The sequence below is a fragment of the Bos grunniens genome, chromosome 19 (assembly GCF_055505025.1).
Source record: "Bos grunniens cultivar Pamir isolate PY7600 chromosome 19, Bosgru_T2T1.0, whole genome shotgun sequence".
NCBI lineage: Eukaryota > Metazoa > Chordata > Mammalia > Artiodactyla > Bovidae > Bos > Bos grunniens.
The window spans coordinates 11,576,215-11,592,969 of record NC_141183.1 but is presented as its reverse complement, the minus strand read 5'-3'; the positions used below and the strand labels follow the sequence as shown (position 1 = coordinate 11,592,969).

General features: G+C 42.3%; 1 protein-coding gene across 2 annotated transcripts in view; it reads right to left on the bottom strand.

The window, feature by feature from the left end:
* RPTOR (regulatory associated protein of MTOR complex 1) overlaps positions 1-16,755 on the bottom strand; it is a 324,607-nt gene that overhangs the window by 145,518 nt on the left and 162,334 nt on the right. For both annotated transcript variants that reach the window (XM_086356543.1, XM_086356544.1), the window contains exon 6: positions 13,009-13,184. In XM_086356543.1, coding sequence (XP_086212669.1) covers positions 13,009-13,184 — 176 coding nt within the window. The remainder of the gene's footprint in view (positions 1-13,008; positions 13,185-16,755) is intronic.

Genomic DNA, 16,755 nt, shown 5'->3' with positions numbered 1-16,755 from the left:
TTGGTCAAATTTGTCAGTATTTAGACAGTAATTCTGCAAACATCATTTCTTAGCTTTTTACCATTATTGATTACATTGAGCCTTGGGACAGCATTTTAACACTGACATCTGATATTTAAAAGAAAGAAAAGGAGACATGATTTTAAAATCCTGGTATCTTGCAAAGGGTGGTCTTCCTAGTCCAATTCATATATGTGAACTTTCTAAGATGTCAGCTGTCCAGAAGGCTGTTCACAGTTCCGCATCAGTGGAACAAATCATCACAGGTGTATACCTCTTTTGTATTGCTGTTTTCTTCCCTACTTCCCCAACGTGTTTCAAACTCCACAGGCACCCACCCACATCTATTTAACGTATGCCCTTCCATATTTTAAGTGTATGTGCAAACTTGCAAACTTATTTATACTATGTTGGTGTTTACAAAAAAAGTATTGTATTTTTTATTCTTCACCCAATATTATGCATTTAAAAACATTTAAATCAACTTCAATGAGGTGCAATTTACATACAGTAAAATGCCATTTCAGATTATAACAGGAAGCATTTGACAAATGTATGTTTGTGCAACTAACCACTTCCATCCCCTCACGGGACATTTCCATCACCCTAAAGCGCTGTCCAGCCCTCTGCTGTCTCTCTCCAGCAAGCTCAGATCTGCTTTCTCTCACTACAGTTCACACTGAGAACATCACAAAATTATAAACTATGTACTCTTTTGGGGTTATCTTATTTTAAGCAGTGACTTATTCACGTTATATTGAGAGCATGTTCTTTATTGGCAAGCAATAATACACTAAGTGTATGTCCCTAAATTGGCCCATTCACCCATGGATGAACATCTCTCTGGGCTGTTTCTAGGTTTCGGATACCGTGAACAAGTCTGACCATTCGTTGAACATCTTGGTGTGGACACATGTTTTCATTCCTCCTGGGTAAATATATAGCAGAATTGGTGGGCTGTATGCTTCCCTGGTGGCTCAGTGGTAAAGAATCCACCTGCCAACCGGATGGGGAAGATCCCCTTGAGCAGGAAATGGCAACGCACTCCAGCATTCTTGCCTAGGAAATCCCATGGACAGAGGAGCCTGATGGGCTACAGTCCACGGGGTTGTAAGAGTCAGACACAGTGACTAAAACAACAACAATGCTATGTGTGTATTTAAAGTTATTAAAAATGGCCATACTATTTTCTAAAGTAGCTGTACTATTTGCATTCCAACAGCAATGTAACAGCATTCCAGTTACTCCACATTCTTGCCAACACGCGGGCATCTTTCATGTGCCTATCTCTCTATCTTGATGTTCACCTATCTTCTTTGTTAAGCATCTATTCAATCATTTGGCCACTTTAAGTTGTCTTCTCATGGTTGAGTTTTTACAGTTCTTTATATATTCCAGATACAGGTCTCTCTCAAATACATGTACTGTAAATCTTTTCAACTAGCTTGAGGCTTCTCTTTTTATTTTCTCAACAGTGTCTATCAAAGAAGTTTTTATTTTAATGAACCTCAATATATCAATTGTTTAATGATTTGTGCTATTTGTGGTTTGTGTAAGAACTTATGAACACTTTCTCCTATGTTTTCATCTGTAAGTTTTATAGTTGTCTTTTATATAGAAGATCAGAAATTAATTTTTTTGTTTAGTGTAAAGTAAGAGCGGGGTTTTATTTTTGTCTTTCCTGAAAGGAAAGCCAGATGGTCCAGTACCATTTGTTGAAAAGACAGTCCCTTCTCCACTGAACTATCTGGTTTCTCTGTCCAAAATCAATTGATTATATATGTGGGGGTCTATTTCTGAACTCCATATTCTGTTCCATTGATATACATGGCTATATTTACACCAATACCACAGTCTAGATTATTGTGGCTTTATATTAAATCTTGAAATGAACCACATATCTCTGTTTCAAAATTGTTTTAGCTAGACTCTTTGAATTTCTATATAAATGTTAAAATCAACTTATCAACTTCCAAAAAAAAAGTGATTTTTGACTGGGATATTGCACTGTATCTATACATCAATTGGATCTATAGAATTAACATTTGGATAGAATTAACATTTTAAAATATTAAGTCTTCTACACCATAAGCATAGTATAATTCTCCATTTATTTAGGTCTTTTTCTATAATGTTTTATAGTTTTTGTGCACAGGTCTAGCATATATGTTGTTACATTCATCCCCAAATATTCTAGAATTTTCATGTCATAGCTAATAGTATTTTTTTAAATTTCAATTTCCAACTATTAGTTACTACTTTAAAGAAATGCAGCTGATTTGGGGGTATTGATCTGATATCTTGGAACCTTGCTAAAATGCATTATTAGTTCCAGTGACTTTTTTGAAGACTTCGTGATTTTCTTTTCTTTTTCTTTCTTCATTCATTCATTTGGCTGCACTGGGTCTCAGATATGGCACGCAGGATCTTCTCTCTTTTGTTGTGGCATTCAAACTCTTAGTTGCAGCATGTGTGATCCAGTTCCCTAACCAGGGATCGAACCCAGGCCCCCTGTGCTGGGAGCACAGAGTCTTGCCCACTGGACCACCAGGGAAGTAAGTCCCTCATGCTCTTCTATGGAGATAATCATGTTGTCTGTGGAGAGATTTTTTTCCTTCTTTGCCAGGCTGCATGCCATTTTATTCTTTTCTAGCTTACTGCACTGACTATGACTTCCAGTACAGTGTTGAAAGAAATGGTGAGAGTGAACATTTTTGCCTTGTTTTCAGTCTTCTGGGGAAAGTGTTTAGTCTTTCGCCATTTCAACTATAATGTTAACTGTAAGTTTTCTTAGATGCCTTTTATGAGCTTGAGAATGTTCTCTTCTATTTGCAGTTTGCTGAATCAGTTTGTCATGAAACCAGTGCCAAATTCTGTCAAATACCTTTTATGCATATATTGAAATAACCAAATAGGTTTTTCCCTTTATTCTGCTAATGTAATAGATTATGTTGATTGATTTTCACATTAAGCCTTGCATTCCTGAGATAAACCTTACTTGATCATAATACTTGATCCTCTCTCTATACTGTTGGGCTTCATTTGCTAATATTTTGTTAAGAACTCTTAAGCCTATTGGGACTATCCTGGTGGTCCACGGTTAAAACTCCAAACTTCCACTGCAGGGGGCACAGGTTTGATCCCTGATCAGAGAACTAAGAATCTCCATCCTATGAGGCACAGCCAAAATTTTTTTTTTAAATATTAAAAAAATGTTTTTTATACTTGGGTTCATGAGGGATCTTGTCCTGCAGATTCTTTTTTTCCTCCTCTTGCAGAGTCTTGGACTTTGATTTTCAGGATAAAGTTAGCCTCTTAGAATGGGATGGGAAATGTTCCCTCTTCCTCTTATTTTCTGAAAGAGTTTGTATAAAGATTGGTATCATTTCTTTTTTAAATGTTCCCTAGAATTCATCAGCAAAGATATCTGGGCTTGGAATTTTTCTTTGTGAGGGAAAAACTAGGGAGTTCAATTCCTTAATGAGATATAAACTATCCAGATTTTCTTTCTCTTCTGTGTCAGTTTTGTTAATCTGTGTCTTTCACGAAATTCATCCATTTCACCTAAGACACAAAATTTATTAGCACAAAACCCTTCATACTTAAAGGATTCTGTTACTATCCTTTTAATGCCTGTTGGATCTGTAGTGATGCTCTTTGATTTCTGAAACAGGCGATTTATAGCTTTTGTTTTTCCTGACGATTCTAGCTACAGTTTAACATTTTTGTTGAACTTTTCAAAAACTATCATCTATTTTCATGGGTTTTGCACATTTCTCTGGTGTATCTTCTATTTTGTTTATTTTTACTGTTTTCTTATTTCCTTTCTTCTACTTACTCAAGGTTTGATGTGATTCTCTTTTTCTGGTCTTACAGAGAAAGCTTAGACTGTAAATTTTAGACTTTTCTAATTAAAATCTGTTAACATCATTACGATTTTGAGATTATTTTTGGTGCATGTAAACCTAGTTCAGTAATTTTACCTCTTGCAAAAATGATATTTAGCCCACGATCCATAAACACTGAGTCAGTTATTTCACAAACAGTGCAATGAGAAAGGTTATAGCACACGTCTTGATGTGGGGTTTTCTAAGAGTTTCTATATACTGCTAAGAAAGAAAAAGTGCTGCCAACCGAACCAGGCATGTTATTTATCAAAAGATGGTACTATATCTCAGCTATGTTCAGATGTGAAAATGTACCTCCTAGAACTGATGAAATATGACCCACTCTGCACACAGATAATTATAAACATTGTATCTTGTCTTACCGATGACCAGGACTTCTAATACTGAAGCACCACCAGAGAGAACCCTTGCCTTATTCCCAGGGTCAAAGAGAGCGCATCTGTAGTTTCTTGACTAAGCATATTTGCTGGAGAACCCTGTACAACCTTTACCAAGTAAATGCCCATGACTCAACTTACACATGCTGGATTAAACATGCGCATTGATCTCAAGAAAAAGAGTAACACAAGGACAAAGAGAGAAAATTATGAGAAGCCAGTCATCATATAGATCATCTGGAGTGTCAGTGCTGGGGTCAGGACAGGGCTTGAATCCTGGCTCTATCAGGTATGACCATACAGCCTTAATTCCCTCCTCTTGAGAGTAGGGCTGAAGGTAGGCCATGCCACACAGGCTTGCTGCAGGGGCTGAATAGGTTGATTCATGTAATGGTACAGCATAATGTTCAACAACTGTGAACTACTTTTATTACCACAATTTAAAATTTTAACCAAGAGTTGGGCAATTTGTAGCGACTAAGCAGAGAGAGACTGGAAGCCCTAAACCTCCAAGGGGAAAACCCAAAAAGAAGCACCCTCATAATGGGGGATCTCTGAAAGAATGAAAACTGAGGTACCAGACTCGCTTGAAGGAGAAGCTAAGGATGAGAGTGCTGGTCCAAAATTTGTATGAAGAGCAAGCAGTAGAGCCCTAGGACTGCTCCTCCTGACTGGGAGAATTCTAGAGAAATCACCCAGAGGGCCTCTGGACGTGGAGACACGATGAACAGCTCAGGGCTGCCTTCATCTTTAGGACTGCCTTTCTTCATATTCCTGTTTGTTTACTGCATTTCCCCCCAGGGCTTTACAGTGAACATCTGATTTTCCTTTTATTTTTTATCTTCGTTTTCTGACTAAATGTATTCAATCCTAGCTTGCTTTAACTACCTCTCACAGACATGAAAAGTTGTGCTCACACTGTCATTCAGCTTTGAATATTTCATAATTTTTTTAAAAAGTATTCCCTCTTTAAGGATTTTTTTTTTTTAAGAATAAGATTTTTAGTTTTCAGACATTTTAAAGGGGCTTCCCTGGTGACTCAGACGGTAAAGAATCTGCCTGTGATGCAGGGAGACCAGGTCTGATCCCTGGGTTGGGAAGATTCCCTCAGAGAAGTGAATGGCTACCCACTCCAGTATTCTTGCCTGGAGAACTCCACAGACAGGGGAGCCTGGTGGGCGGGCTACAGTCACTATGGTCACAGAGTCAGACAGGACTGAGTGACTAACACTTTCGCTTTCTTTTCATTATCATGCTCCAACTCTATTGTATGGTGGTCTGAGAATAGATTTTACATGGTATCAATTCTTTGGGATCATTACAGCTTTCTTTGGAGTCTGGTACACAGTTTTTGTTTGTGAATGGTCCACCTATGCTCAGTTCTCTGCCTGTTGGGTATATGGTCCTATATGCCTCCATTAGACTTAATTAATCCTGCTATTAAAAAAATCTAAACTATTTTTCTTACTTTTTATGTACTTAAGTCTCAGCACCTACATTCCTGGTTTATTCACTTCTACCCAGAGTCTTTTTGGTTCCCATCTTACATGTTTCAAGGCCATACTGTTTGATGCATATAAAGCCACGATCAGAGTATCTTCTTGATTGTCTACTCTTTTTACCACAATAAAACATTTTTCTTTGTCCTTTCAATATTTTTTTAATCTCAGATTCTTCTTTGATGCAGATCAAAATTGTTCCTCCAGCTTTTTTTCTTTTTTGGTTTCTATTTCTCCTCTTTCATCCTTTGATTTTCAACCTCTCAAATATTTTGTTTTAAACACAAATCCTGTGATACATGCTGTATCATGATAATTTTTATGCAACATGAAAATCACTGTCCTTTGAGAGGTGAATTCAACTCACTAAGAACTAATCACTTTCATTTCAAAACTTATTCCAGACATCTTATTTCACATTTTCTATTTACCTTGCTTTTCTTTTTCTACCTTCTTTTGGAGAGAAGAAATTCTCTCTCCTCATGTGAACATGATATATTCTATTTTCATTCTTTTGGTGGTTATCACTAACACAGTGAGACCTAAACCTATACATAATTTTCATGATCAGTATCTCAGATATTCAAACTTCTACCTTTCTGGTCATTCACTCTTTCCATCTCTATCTCTTTGGTGGGAACTCCTCAATCCAGTCTTCCAGTTCTCTAATCTGTCCTTTAGTAATACTCATAAGGCTACCTTTCAATCTACCCCCTAAATTCTTTACTTCATCAATTATATTTTTAATGACCCATATCTCCAACTAATCTTTCGTATTTCTTCCTAGTTCCAATATTCTCTCTTATCACTTCAGGTATGCTTATTCTCACTCTGAATTACTCTTCTATGGTGTAGTGCTCTTGATTTTTATAGGCGTATATTTTCCTACAAAGCAGATGTAGTACACCTTGTTTCTTTCCTTCCCACTGAGCTCCAGACATGGCAGGCAAGTTGCACCATCCACGGCAATGCGGGAAAGGACCACGTGCACACCTGAGGACCCGCCCCCTGCCTGCCCTCGCCTGCACCTTCTGGTCTTCACCCGCTCCACTCCCCACCCTCAACAGTATCAGCCATCAAGGGCTCCACACTGTTTCTGACTCGTTGAGTGGACTCGCTGGAGGACCCATCAATCTTACTCTTCTCTGGCAGCCCGAGGACTGAGCTCAGGGGAGGGAGTGAGCAGCCTGTGCCATCCTGTCTGGTCCAATTTGTTTCTCAGCAGCATAAATCAGGTTTCAGCATGTCAACTTTTTTTAAAAGGAGCTCTATTACAATACATTATGATATTCATCTTAATTGAGTGTATGTCAGAGACAGGAACAATGAGAGTACATCGTCTAGTTGGGGGAGAAAAAATATTTTCCTCAGAGTGGGCACATGACAAATTACATAACCTAAGGACTGGAAATTACCCTGAAGTTCTCCTGGGCTTTACACAGCAGGGCCAAATTACAGTTATGGCCACAATGTCAGGGCCTCTAGATTAAAAAAAAAAAAAAAAGTTTAACTAAACCCCAAATTAAGTTTATTACAAGGTCTACAACCCAAAGTGTGACATTACTACAAAGTAAATTGGTAAGAAAATTTCATTCATGACTGTATCTAGATCAACTGCCCTGAAACATAAGAAATAAGGAAGTCATTTTAATTCAGTTTTTATAAGAAGCTGAAAAAGATGACAAAACAGAAAGCACCAATTCAATAGGTAGGCAGAATAAGTTTGCTCTCCAGCAGAGAAGTTGTATTTGAGAAAATTGTACAGAGAATACGGAGAAGGTAATGGCACCCCACTCCAGTACTCTTGCCTGGAAAATCCCATGGATGGAGGAGCCTGGTAGGCTGCAGTCCATGTGGTCGCTAGGAGTCGGACACGACTGAGTGACTTCACTTTCACTTTTCACTTTCATGCATTGGAGAAGGAAATGGCAAGCCACTCCAGTGTTCTTGCCTGGAGAATCCCAGGGACAGCAGAGCCTAGTGGGCTGCCATCTATGGGGTCGCACAGAGTCAGACATGACTGAAGCGACTTAGCAGCAGCAGTACGGAGAATAAATGGTGAATCCCAGTATCAAACGCTAGCAAGAATTAATGTTTCTGAAAGCAATTCTGACTGATTCTTGGTTGAGTCTTCAGGACAAAATACAAAGCAAATGCCACAAGTGTCACAAAATACAAAGCAACAGCCTGCAGTGAGACAAGCAGGACACAGCGAAGGGCCGGGCTGGATGGACAATGCAGGACCTCAAGAACAGCTGCAGGGCAGGGTGTCTGTGCAGCTGCCTCTCGCACTGGGCAAAGATGAAGACCAGACTTCCCACGCTGACAAATACACATTAATACTATGCCATTAACATTTAAACTCCTTAGATCACTCAATTGAAAGGAAGGAAACACATTTCTTGACCTCTATTCAATTCAAGATAATGTCTGCCATTTTCATTAACAGACAATACAACTGCATGCCACATAATGCGATGGGCATCAATCTATTTAACAGCAAGTCCCACAGCAAATTAAGCACCACTGAGTTATAATTTCAGGAGCACACAAATATATCCATAGTAAATTTAAAATGGTATTCTGCCATTCAATCTAGTAAGTAGAAAACAGCCTAAAGAAAAAAAGAAACATTTCTTGGACTCATACTATATGGAAGTATATAGTAAGGAAATCATTTATAAGGAGAGTAATGTAATTGCTCACTTCAGAGTTACTGATATCAGTTTCTGATATGAAGAAGATTAAGAAGGAAATGAAACAAAAATCAGAGAATGATGTATTCTGACAACTACTTCATCAAATAAGATTTATAAGCACATCTGGCATTAAATATACATACATGTATTATGTACATACAAAGTAAGGCTATATCCTGTTTATAAGGCATATGACTTTCTCCAGCAACTATGCCTTGTATGAGTATAGTGAAAACCATCCTCTTAGTTATACAGGAATGTTCCTGAGCAAAGCTATTTCCTAGGTTATTTATTGCTCAGGTTCCTTGACAAATAGGTAAGTGCAGCAGTCATTTTTAGGTAAAATCCTGGTTCCATTTTTTTTTTAATTTATTCATTTGGTTGTGCCAGGTCTTAGTTGCAGCACATAGGATCTTTGATCTTTGTTGCCATATGTGGGATCCTTTATTTATTACATGTCAGCTCTTAGTTGCTGCATGCAGTATCTAGCTCTGACCAGGGATTGAACATGGGCCCCCACAAAGTCTTAGTCCCTGGACTACTAGGGAAGTCCCTGTTTCCATTAAAAGCAAGGGCTGCCAAACTATGGTTCCCAGGCCAAATCTGGCCCATTACTTGCTTTTGTAAGTAAAGTTTTATTGGAATAGTCATGTCATGCTCATTTGTTTACATACTGTCTGTGATTCTTTCATGCTATGTTAATAGAGCTGGGACCCTTGAGCTCACAAAGCCTAAAATATTTAAAATCCGGCCCTTCATAGAAAAAGTCCATGGACCACTATTCTAGAGCTAGTTTGAGCTATCCTACTTTTATATACCTGAATCCTAAGTAAATAGGATTACTAAAGCCCTGTACTTGTCTAAATAAAACAGAACATCAATACAGCGAAATGTTATGCAATCACTACAAATGACATTTACCAAGAGTTTATAGTGGCCAAGGATAAATAAGTTTGTTATGCTAAGATTTAAGTATATGAAATTGAAAATTCAGTCTGATTGCATCAATGAAAAACATACAAACACAGAAAAAAAAACTTTTTAACTAAAAAGTTAACACTAACTGTGGTAATGATGGTAAAATCTTTTTTACATTTTCCTTCTTTTTTATTTTTTAGTAAATTTTCTACGAAGAATGTATATCCCATTTTTCATTGGAAAATATTAAACTGACTTTTAAGAAATCCTTGACCCTAAAAATGTAAGTATTATCTGACAAACTATCTCCTTTCTCCATGTAAAAAAAAAAAGAAGGCTGGCATTTTTCTTTAACTCAGCTGTTACAAAGAAGTACACCGTTTCCCTTGACAATTCTTCCAATGAATATGGTTTATTGCTATTCATAGGCTAAGAACACTCAGTGAAATGTTATGTTCAATCCAATTTCTACTCCTCAATATGCAGAAAGTGGTTAATTGTAAAAAGATCTTCCCACCTGGGACTCTGCTTAATCATTCCAGGCAGTGCTTATCTGACGACCAACACCCACAGTCGTGATGTATTGATGTCAAAGTCCATTCTATGGTAACCATATTAGTTTCATTCGCTTTTCACTGTGCTTCCTACTGAATGCTTAGTTTAAAAATTTTAATTCTATATTAACTCCGAAAGAGGATTTCAGGTAGGTACCAAGACAATGCCTCACATCATGGTGGAGTGAAAGCCTGCTGCCTGACCCAAGGGTAGGAACCCACAGCTGCCAGTGAAGGGACGTCTGGCCCTCCTGACTGGTGGAGGACCACAGGGCTGCAGCCTGGGCGGAGGCGGTGTGGGGGAGAAACAAATCAACTCGCTGCCCTGGCAGCAAGGTGGGGAGTGGCGAGAGCGGAAGGCCTGTCTATGCTCTTCCTGCTGCTTCCCTCACCCATCCCTGCCCTTCTACTCACAGCCCGTTCTGACACAGCACCCAGCCCAGGTCCTGGAGCAGAGCTGGTGTGCGCCGTCAGCTTTGGAGCAGTAAGGACAGGAAATCTACAGGCAGGAGCAGGAAAATGAGTGGGGATGAGGCCGGTTTCACCGCAGATTTGTGGGTGCCTCTGTGGGTGTTCCGGCCATGGAGCTTATGGCCGTTTCTACCCTCCCGCTGTAGTTTGAATCCTGACCACACTGCTGTGATAAAGGTCTCATCTGACCAAGGTCTTCCCATCCTTACATGGATTATCTTAAACAGTATTCGTAAGTCATTTCCCCACATTAACGCCTCCCCCAGCCAGACCTAGAAGAGCCAAGGTCCTTAAGCCAACATCAAGGCAGTCCACCCTCTGATGTCAGCCCACCCTCTGACCTCATGTCACCCCTCTGGACGCCGTCCTCTACTGACCCACGTTTGTGTATGAGAAGTCACCTGCCTGTGTGTTCTCTGTTCCCCTTCAAGTCGCACCATCTGCCTAGACCCAGACTCAGTTTCCCTCTCTTCCAAGAAGTCCTCCCTTATCCCCTTGGCCCCTCTGTCCTCTGGAAACAGAAACAGCCCTTAGTGCCATACCCTTGCTCGTGGATGGCCTGAAATGTTCAGATTTCCTTGTCTGGCAGGAAGCACTCATTTAAATAATGAATTTTCAGGCCACATCTTGTCTCCTCAACGAGACCATAAATTTTTGAGGGCAATGGTTCTTTGCACTGCCTATAGTGCTTAACATGGGTTTTAAGTACACTGGTGGTATTTAGTAAATTATTTCTTGGACAATGAATAAAATGAACGGCTCCTGAGCTATCTGGACCATAGATCTTCCTGAGGTCATGTTAAATGGCACCATAAACCTTTTCTGACAGTGATCACAGAGTACAGAGAATTAAATAGAAAAATTCACAAATGAAAGAACGAAAAGACCTACAGTCAAGGGCAGGAGCGTGCCCACGGAGCGAAGGAGTGATGCTCTGAGGCGGTGTGGGCATGGCTGCCTCAGCCTCACCGGAGGGCAGGTCCCTGCTTTCCTCCTCTCCTGTCAGCCCGACCCTCTGGATGAACTGGGGAAGCCTCTGGATGAAGCCAGTGTCAGCACTGGCTTCAGGTATTTCCAGCTCTGCCTCGTTCGCCTTCTCTCTCCACATGGGAGCTTCGACCTCCACGTCTCCTGCTTTTCCACCTCTCTCCCTCTGCTGCCTCCCCCAGCACCCAGCTCCTTGCTGTAATCTCCCAACATGCTAACAGGCAACAGCCACCCCCTCCTAGTAGGAATCCCATCCATTGTGTCCTCCCACCTGTGTCTCTATGGGATTCTTTTCAACATCCCTGGTTCGTAGTCTCACTGTGTTATCAGCATCTTCCTCCCTTCACCTCCCGTCACACTTGATGACTGTTCTTGATGACAATAGTCCTGCCTCACAAGAAGGCTAGCTCAGCTCTCTTTCTTCCATGGGTGAGGTCCCTCGGGGTACACTTTGGCCACATGCATTCTGCTTTTTGAGGTGCAGTGGAGGAGCGGCCGAAGTCAGGCCCTGTCTGAGTGGGCTGAGCTGTGGAGTGGGCTCGGCAGCTGGGGCCACTGCCCATCACCCCGCTCCTTCTCCTCTAGCTCCTTAGGGATCAGCTGAGCTAGAAAAGGCTTCTCCTTGGAGAGACCCACAGCTGGGACTTGAGAGGGATGGGGTGGAGTGGGAGGCAGATGCCCTCTTCCAGGCGCTGTGTGTCAACCCGATGCTGCAACGGAGGCAAAGCTGCAAGTCCAAGTTCTCATCGAACCAGCCATTGGAGGCAACTTCATGTCCCGACCCCCACCCAGGCTACAGTCACTCAAGGGGCCTCCCAAAGGGTTGAGCACCATGTTGCTGCCCCTAGAGTCCTCTCCTGTCTCAGTACTTTCTCCAGGGCTGTGGGGAAGGAAGCAGGACCCCGTGTGTCTGGTGGGGTTAGGACACCCTGGCAGGAAGTTGAGGAAGAAGCCCCCACAGAGTCCAGTGAACCCACACGGCTGCACCGTCCTGCCTGTGGCTCACCAAGGGCTACTTACCTTCATGTATATGGTTTCCAGCAAAACATAAAATGGAAAGGCAGATATTAAATGGGAGCAAGACGGTCTAAGGGACAAAGTTGGACTTGGAGGCAGGAAGCACACACATTCCACTGTGAGTCCTGCCAGGGACAGAGGGCCTTACATGCAGCTTCTACCATCCTGGAATAGCCCACGTATTTCCTCAGTCACAGTCACAAGAGCTTTGAACTTCTCAAAAGAGTGATGGTAGGGAAGTAATATGAAATATTCTACTTCAACTCGAGCAAAGAATTATATAACTAGAGAAGCTTTTTTTTTCTTAAAGAAAGTCCACTTTTCAGCATGACCCACCTTGGTACTGAGGACACCACCTCAGTTAGCCAAGATACAGACAGGGAGCTCCTAGAAATCATGCACACACCTGACCTGGGGGAAAGCGCATCCTGAGCCCTGAAAGGAAATCCCCAGCATCCACTCGGAGTCCTGAGTTCATGCCTGGAACTTGGTCCACCAGAGTCAGGTAGATTCCTTGGGTCCCCATGGCAAGCCCCAGGCAAGTGAGGTTGCTGGGATTTGAGGCAGGCGCCACTTACCAGCGCAGGGCGATTTTGATGGGGGTGGTGAGGCATGATGTGAACAGGTCAGCTGGGAGGTCGGGGATCATGGGCAGGAGCTCGTTGGCCTCACAGGCTGCCAGCTGAATGCAGTTCTTCATAGACGGGGGCAAAGGCATCTGGGCCAGTGGGTGGTTTGGGTTAATAGCAGCGACCTGCAGGGGGACAGGAAGGAGAGTGGCTTAGCCATTGTCCACAACTAGAGACTAATCCAGAAATATGACATGAAGGAAAGGGTCTGTCGACTGAGGCTTAAGGCTGAGGGGTTCCAGGCCAAGTTCCCCAAAAAGAGGCCCAGCTGTCGGATCCTCTCCTGGAGATGATCGTTAGCTCCAGCCCCAAATCACTTGTTATGCAAGGACTCTTGGGTTATAAAGGCCGGGGGCGGGGGAGCTCCATGAAGACCAGGTGCTGGGGTTTCAGGTGATGATGGCGCCAGGTGGGCAGATGGGGCAGGAAAGTGCAATTTTTAATCGCTGATGGCTATGTGCTTGGTTCCCAACTTGAAAAGAATGTTTATGCTTCTCAGGTTTTGCTCCTTACTAAGAATCCCCTCTGCATGACTGTTTATTTCACATTTGCTATTTCATTTGCTTTTTACAACATTCCCACGAGGTAAGTTTTCTTTCCATTTTAAAAGATCTTTTACAATGAGGAAACCGAGACCCCAAGAAATGATGGGAATTGCCAGTCACCGGCAGAGTCCTGGTCATGGGTGGGGAGGCTGGTCCTGAGCTGAAGTCTCCCCTACCTCATCCCATGGGGGCCCTCCTGCACCCACACCACACCTATGACACTAACATGCATGCTCTGCAGGAGCTGGGCCTAAGAGCATGCTCAGGTGCACTTTGTAAGGTATACACATAAAGCTGTGTTCACTCATATATCCCTACCATAGATTATGACATGTAAAGTGTTGTCATTATTAATGTGGATAAAACCTTGTTTTATTTCTCAAATGGAAGGCAGTAAAAGTTGTATTTCTATTAATAATCCCTTCTGCTATAGGAATAGCAAGTCCAGAATACACATCAAATTCTAGTATACTTAAAACAAAATAAAAAAGGCAATTTCTCGAGGAATGGTTTTTTTTTTTAATTATTGTGGCAAAATACACACAATATAAAACTTACCATCTTATCCATTTTGTTTGTATGGTCAGTAGCATTAGGTACAACTCACATTGTACAACCATTACCAGAGTGCGTTTTTTAAAGTACAGAGAAAAGGGAAGGCAGAATCACGTTTAATCTTCTCCTTGGCTCCGGCGCTACGATCTAAAATAGCACCAGTGAAGCAACCTGCTCCACACAGGAAATTAGTTTCCAGGTCTGCTGTGACAACCCGCTAGGAAGGATGACGGGTCTGGGTGCCGTGTGGGTCTGCGGCTCATCAGACCTGAGTCATGCGGAAAGACGTGGAGGCTGCAGATGTGTCAGAGTCAGGGGAGGCTGCCGGAAGTGCTCCACTCGCGTGCTCTGTGGAAGCATGTCCTCCCCAGTTCAGGGGGAGGATGACAGCGGCAATGGGTCGGGCTCCGGAAGGGGCATGGAGGGCACAGCTCCGAACAGTGAAAGGGGCATTGGAGAGGCGGCCTGGGACTGAAGCCGACACATATGCATCTCGTGAGCATTACCACTAACGGGCACAGATGAGAGACCACAAGCAACGACTTAGGAAGAAAGAGTTGTTTATGTAAAAGCTAGATTCAATATTCTCAAATGCTGTCGTGCTAGTTTCAACTTCTCTGTCTCTAATCTGCTTCCACAGTAAATTTACTTTCTGAGAACCGAAGAGCAGGTCCACTGGCCACAGGCCTTCCACCTTCACTGTTGCCTGTCACTGAGCTTCTGCAGACTCAGGCTCTCTGAAGTGAAGCAGTCTGTCACATCAAGGCCATCTTTCTCTCAAGACAGAGGGCCCCAAGCGGAGACAAGGGTGCTCGGTGGGCTTAAGGAGACTTCCGCAGGGGTCAGGAGGTTCGTGCCCTGTCCCCCGTGGAGGCGGTGCTCCGATGCCCCGACAGAGCCAGGCGGTGCTGTTGGGCAGCAAGTCTGCTCAGTGCCTCTGTGTTAGACCTGCCTCAGGCTGCACCTCGTGGTCCACGGGCACTTCGCCCGGAGCCTCGCAAGGTACCTGAGGCAGTGGAGCCCCAGGAGACGGGAAGACGATGCAGAAATATCTTCATCCCAAGTCCATTGGAAACTAAATTTCCCCATTCAAAATGGTCATTGATAGAAACCCTGATTTCTTAAACAAGCTCCTTGAAGTATGCTGGTGTATTATTGGCAGAAAGCACCAAGTGTGGCTGCAGATAATCTGAAGTATGGTAACACACAGTAATAGTCCCCTGAGGACTCATATCAGACCTGTCGTCACCACTAGGCACTCAGAAGGCAGATGAGAGCTGCACTGGGGTTAATTAGAGTCAGTAACATTTTGTAAAAATGACATTCAAAACAAAGGATTCCACCAACAATTTATTTTTTTAAGCTTCTAACCCAGGAAAACAACAAACAAACAAAAACAAATTATTTTAACAGGTGAGCTATTTCCTGTATATTGTTTTGGTTTTGTATTTATCTAAGATATTGACCTTTTAACTGAAATTCGTCTTGGAATAATAAATAGCCTGCATGTAAAGCTAACTACTAGTGATTCAGAGAACTTTTCAAAGGCACCCAAGTAAAGAAGCTGGTCCAGCTGGGAGCCGCCACTCACCCTGCAAGGCACACCCCAGATGTACTTGTACCCAAAGGGGCTTCTCCTGGGGAACCCAGAGGCTCAAACACCAAAAGAACTTTCTTCGTTAAAAGCTCACTAGAGCCTTCTGGAGGATTTGAGAAGGATCCAGAAAAACCCTCAATGCGATACACAGCAACCAGATCCAAGAGAGACATCTGCTACCTCTTCTACACGTGTGGATAATGTAGTGCTCGTGCGTTCAGAGCTCATGGGAAGGCTGGCCAAGCGGCTCACACAAGGCCTGGAATCACTCGCTCCAGAAGCACGGCTGGAGGGGCTGGGGGTCGCTGGGGCAGCACCTGAATCTCTCATTTCCTAAATAAACCTCTGCCATCATGCTGCTTCTTTTCTCCATATATGTATACATGTTAAGAGACAACTCGATAAAGGCACCAATAATTTCAGAGGCGTCTTTAACAAGCAGCTTTCTGAAAATAACATCTACTTGGTAATAATTCCAGTTCTAGCTTAAAGCAACTTTTATTCTCAACTCAGTAACCCCTACTTACAGTGAACATTTTTGCAAAGTTCAGAGAGAGATTAAGATCTGTAAACAGATCAGGTATTGCTTGCCCAGCTCATTATGATATTAAGCCCATTAAGATATTAATGGAACATCTATCACACATCAGATACTGTACTAAAAATAGCAGATAAAAAGTGGAAGTAGTAATTTTTAATATATAATTTATATAATTCTCTATGTGTGTGTGTGTGTGTGGAGTCAGTCACTTCGTCATGTCTGACTCTTTGCAGGCCCACGGACTGTAGTCCACCGGGCTCCTCTGTCCATGGAATTTTCCAGGCAAGAATCCTGCTCCAGGTTGCCATTTTCTATTCCAAAGGATCTTCCTGACCCAGGGATCGAACCCATGTCTCTTGCATCTCCTGCACTGGCAGGTGGACTCTTCACCACTAGCACCACCTGCAAAGCCTCAATTCTATATATATCAAATATTAAATAGCATTAATAATTTAAAA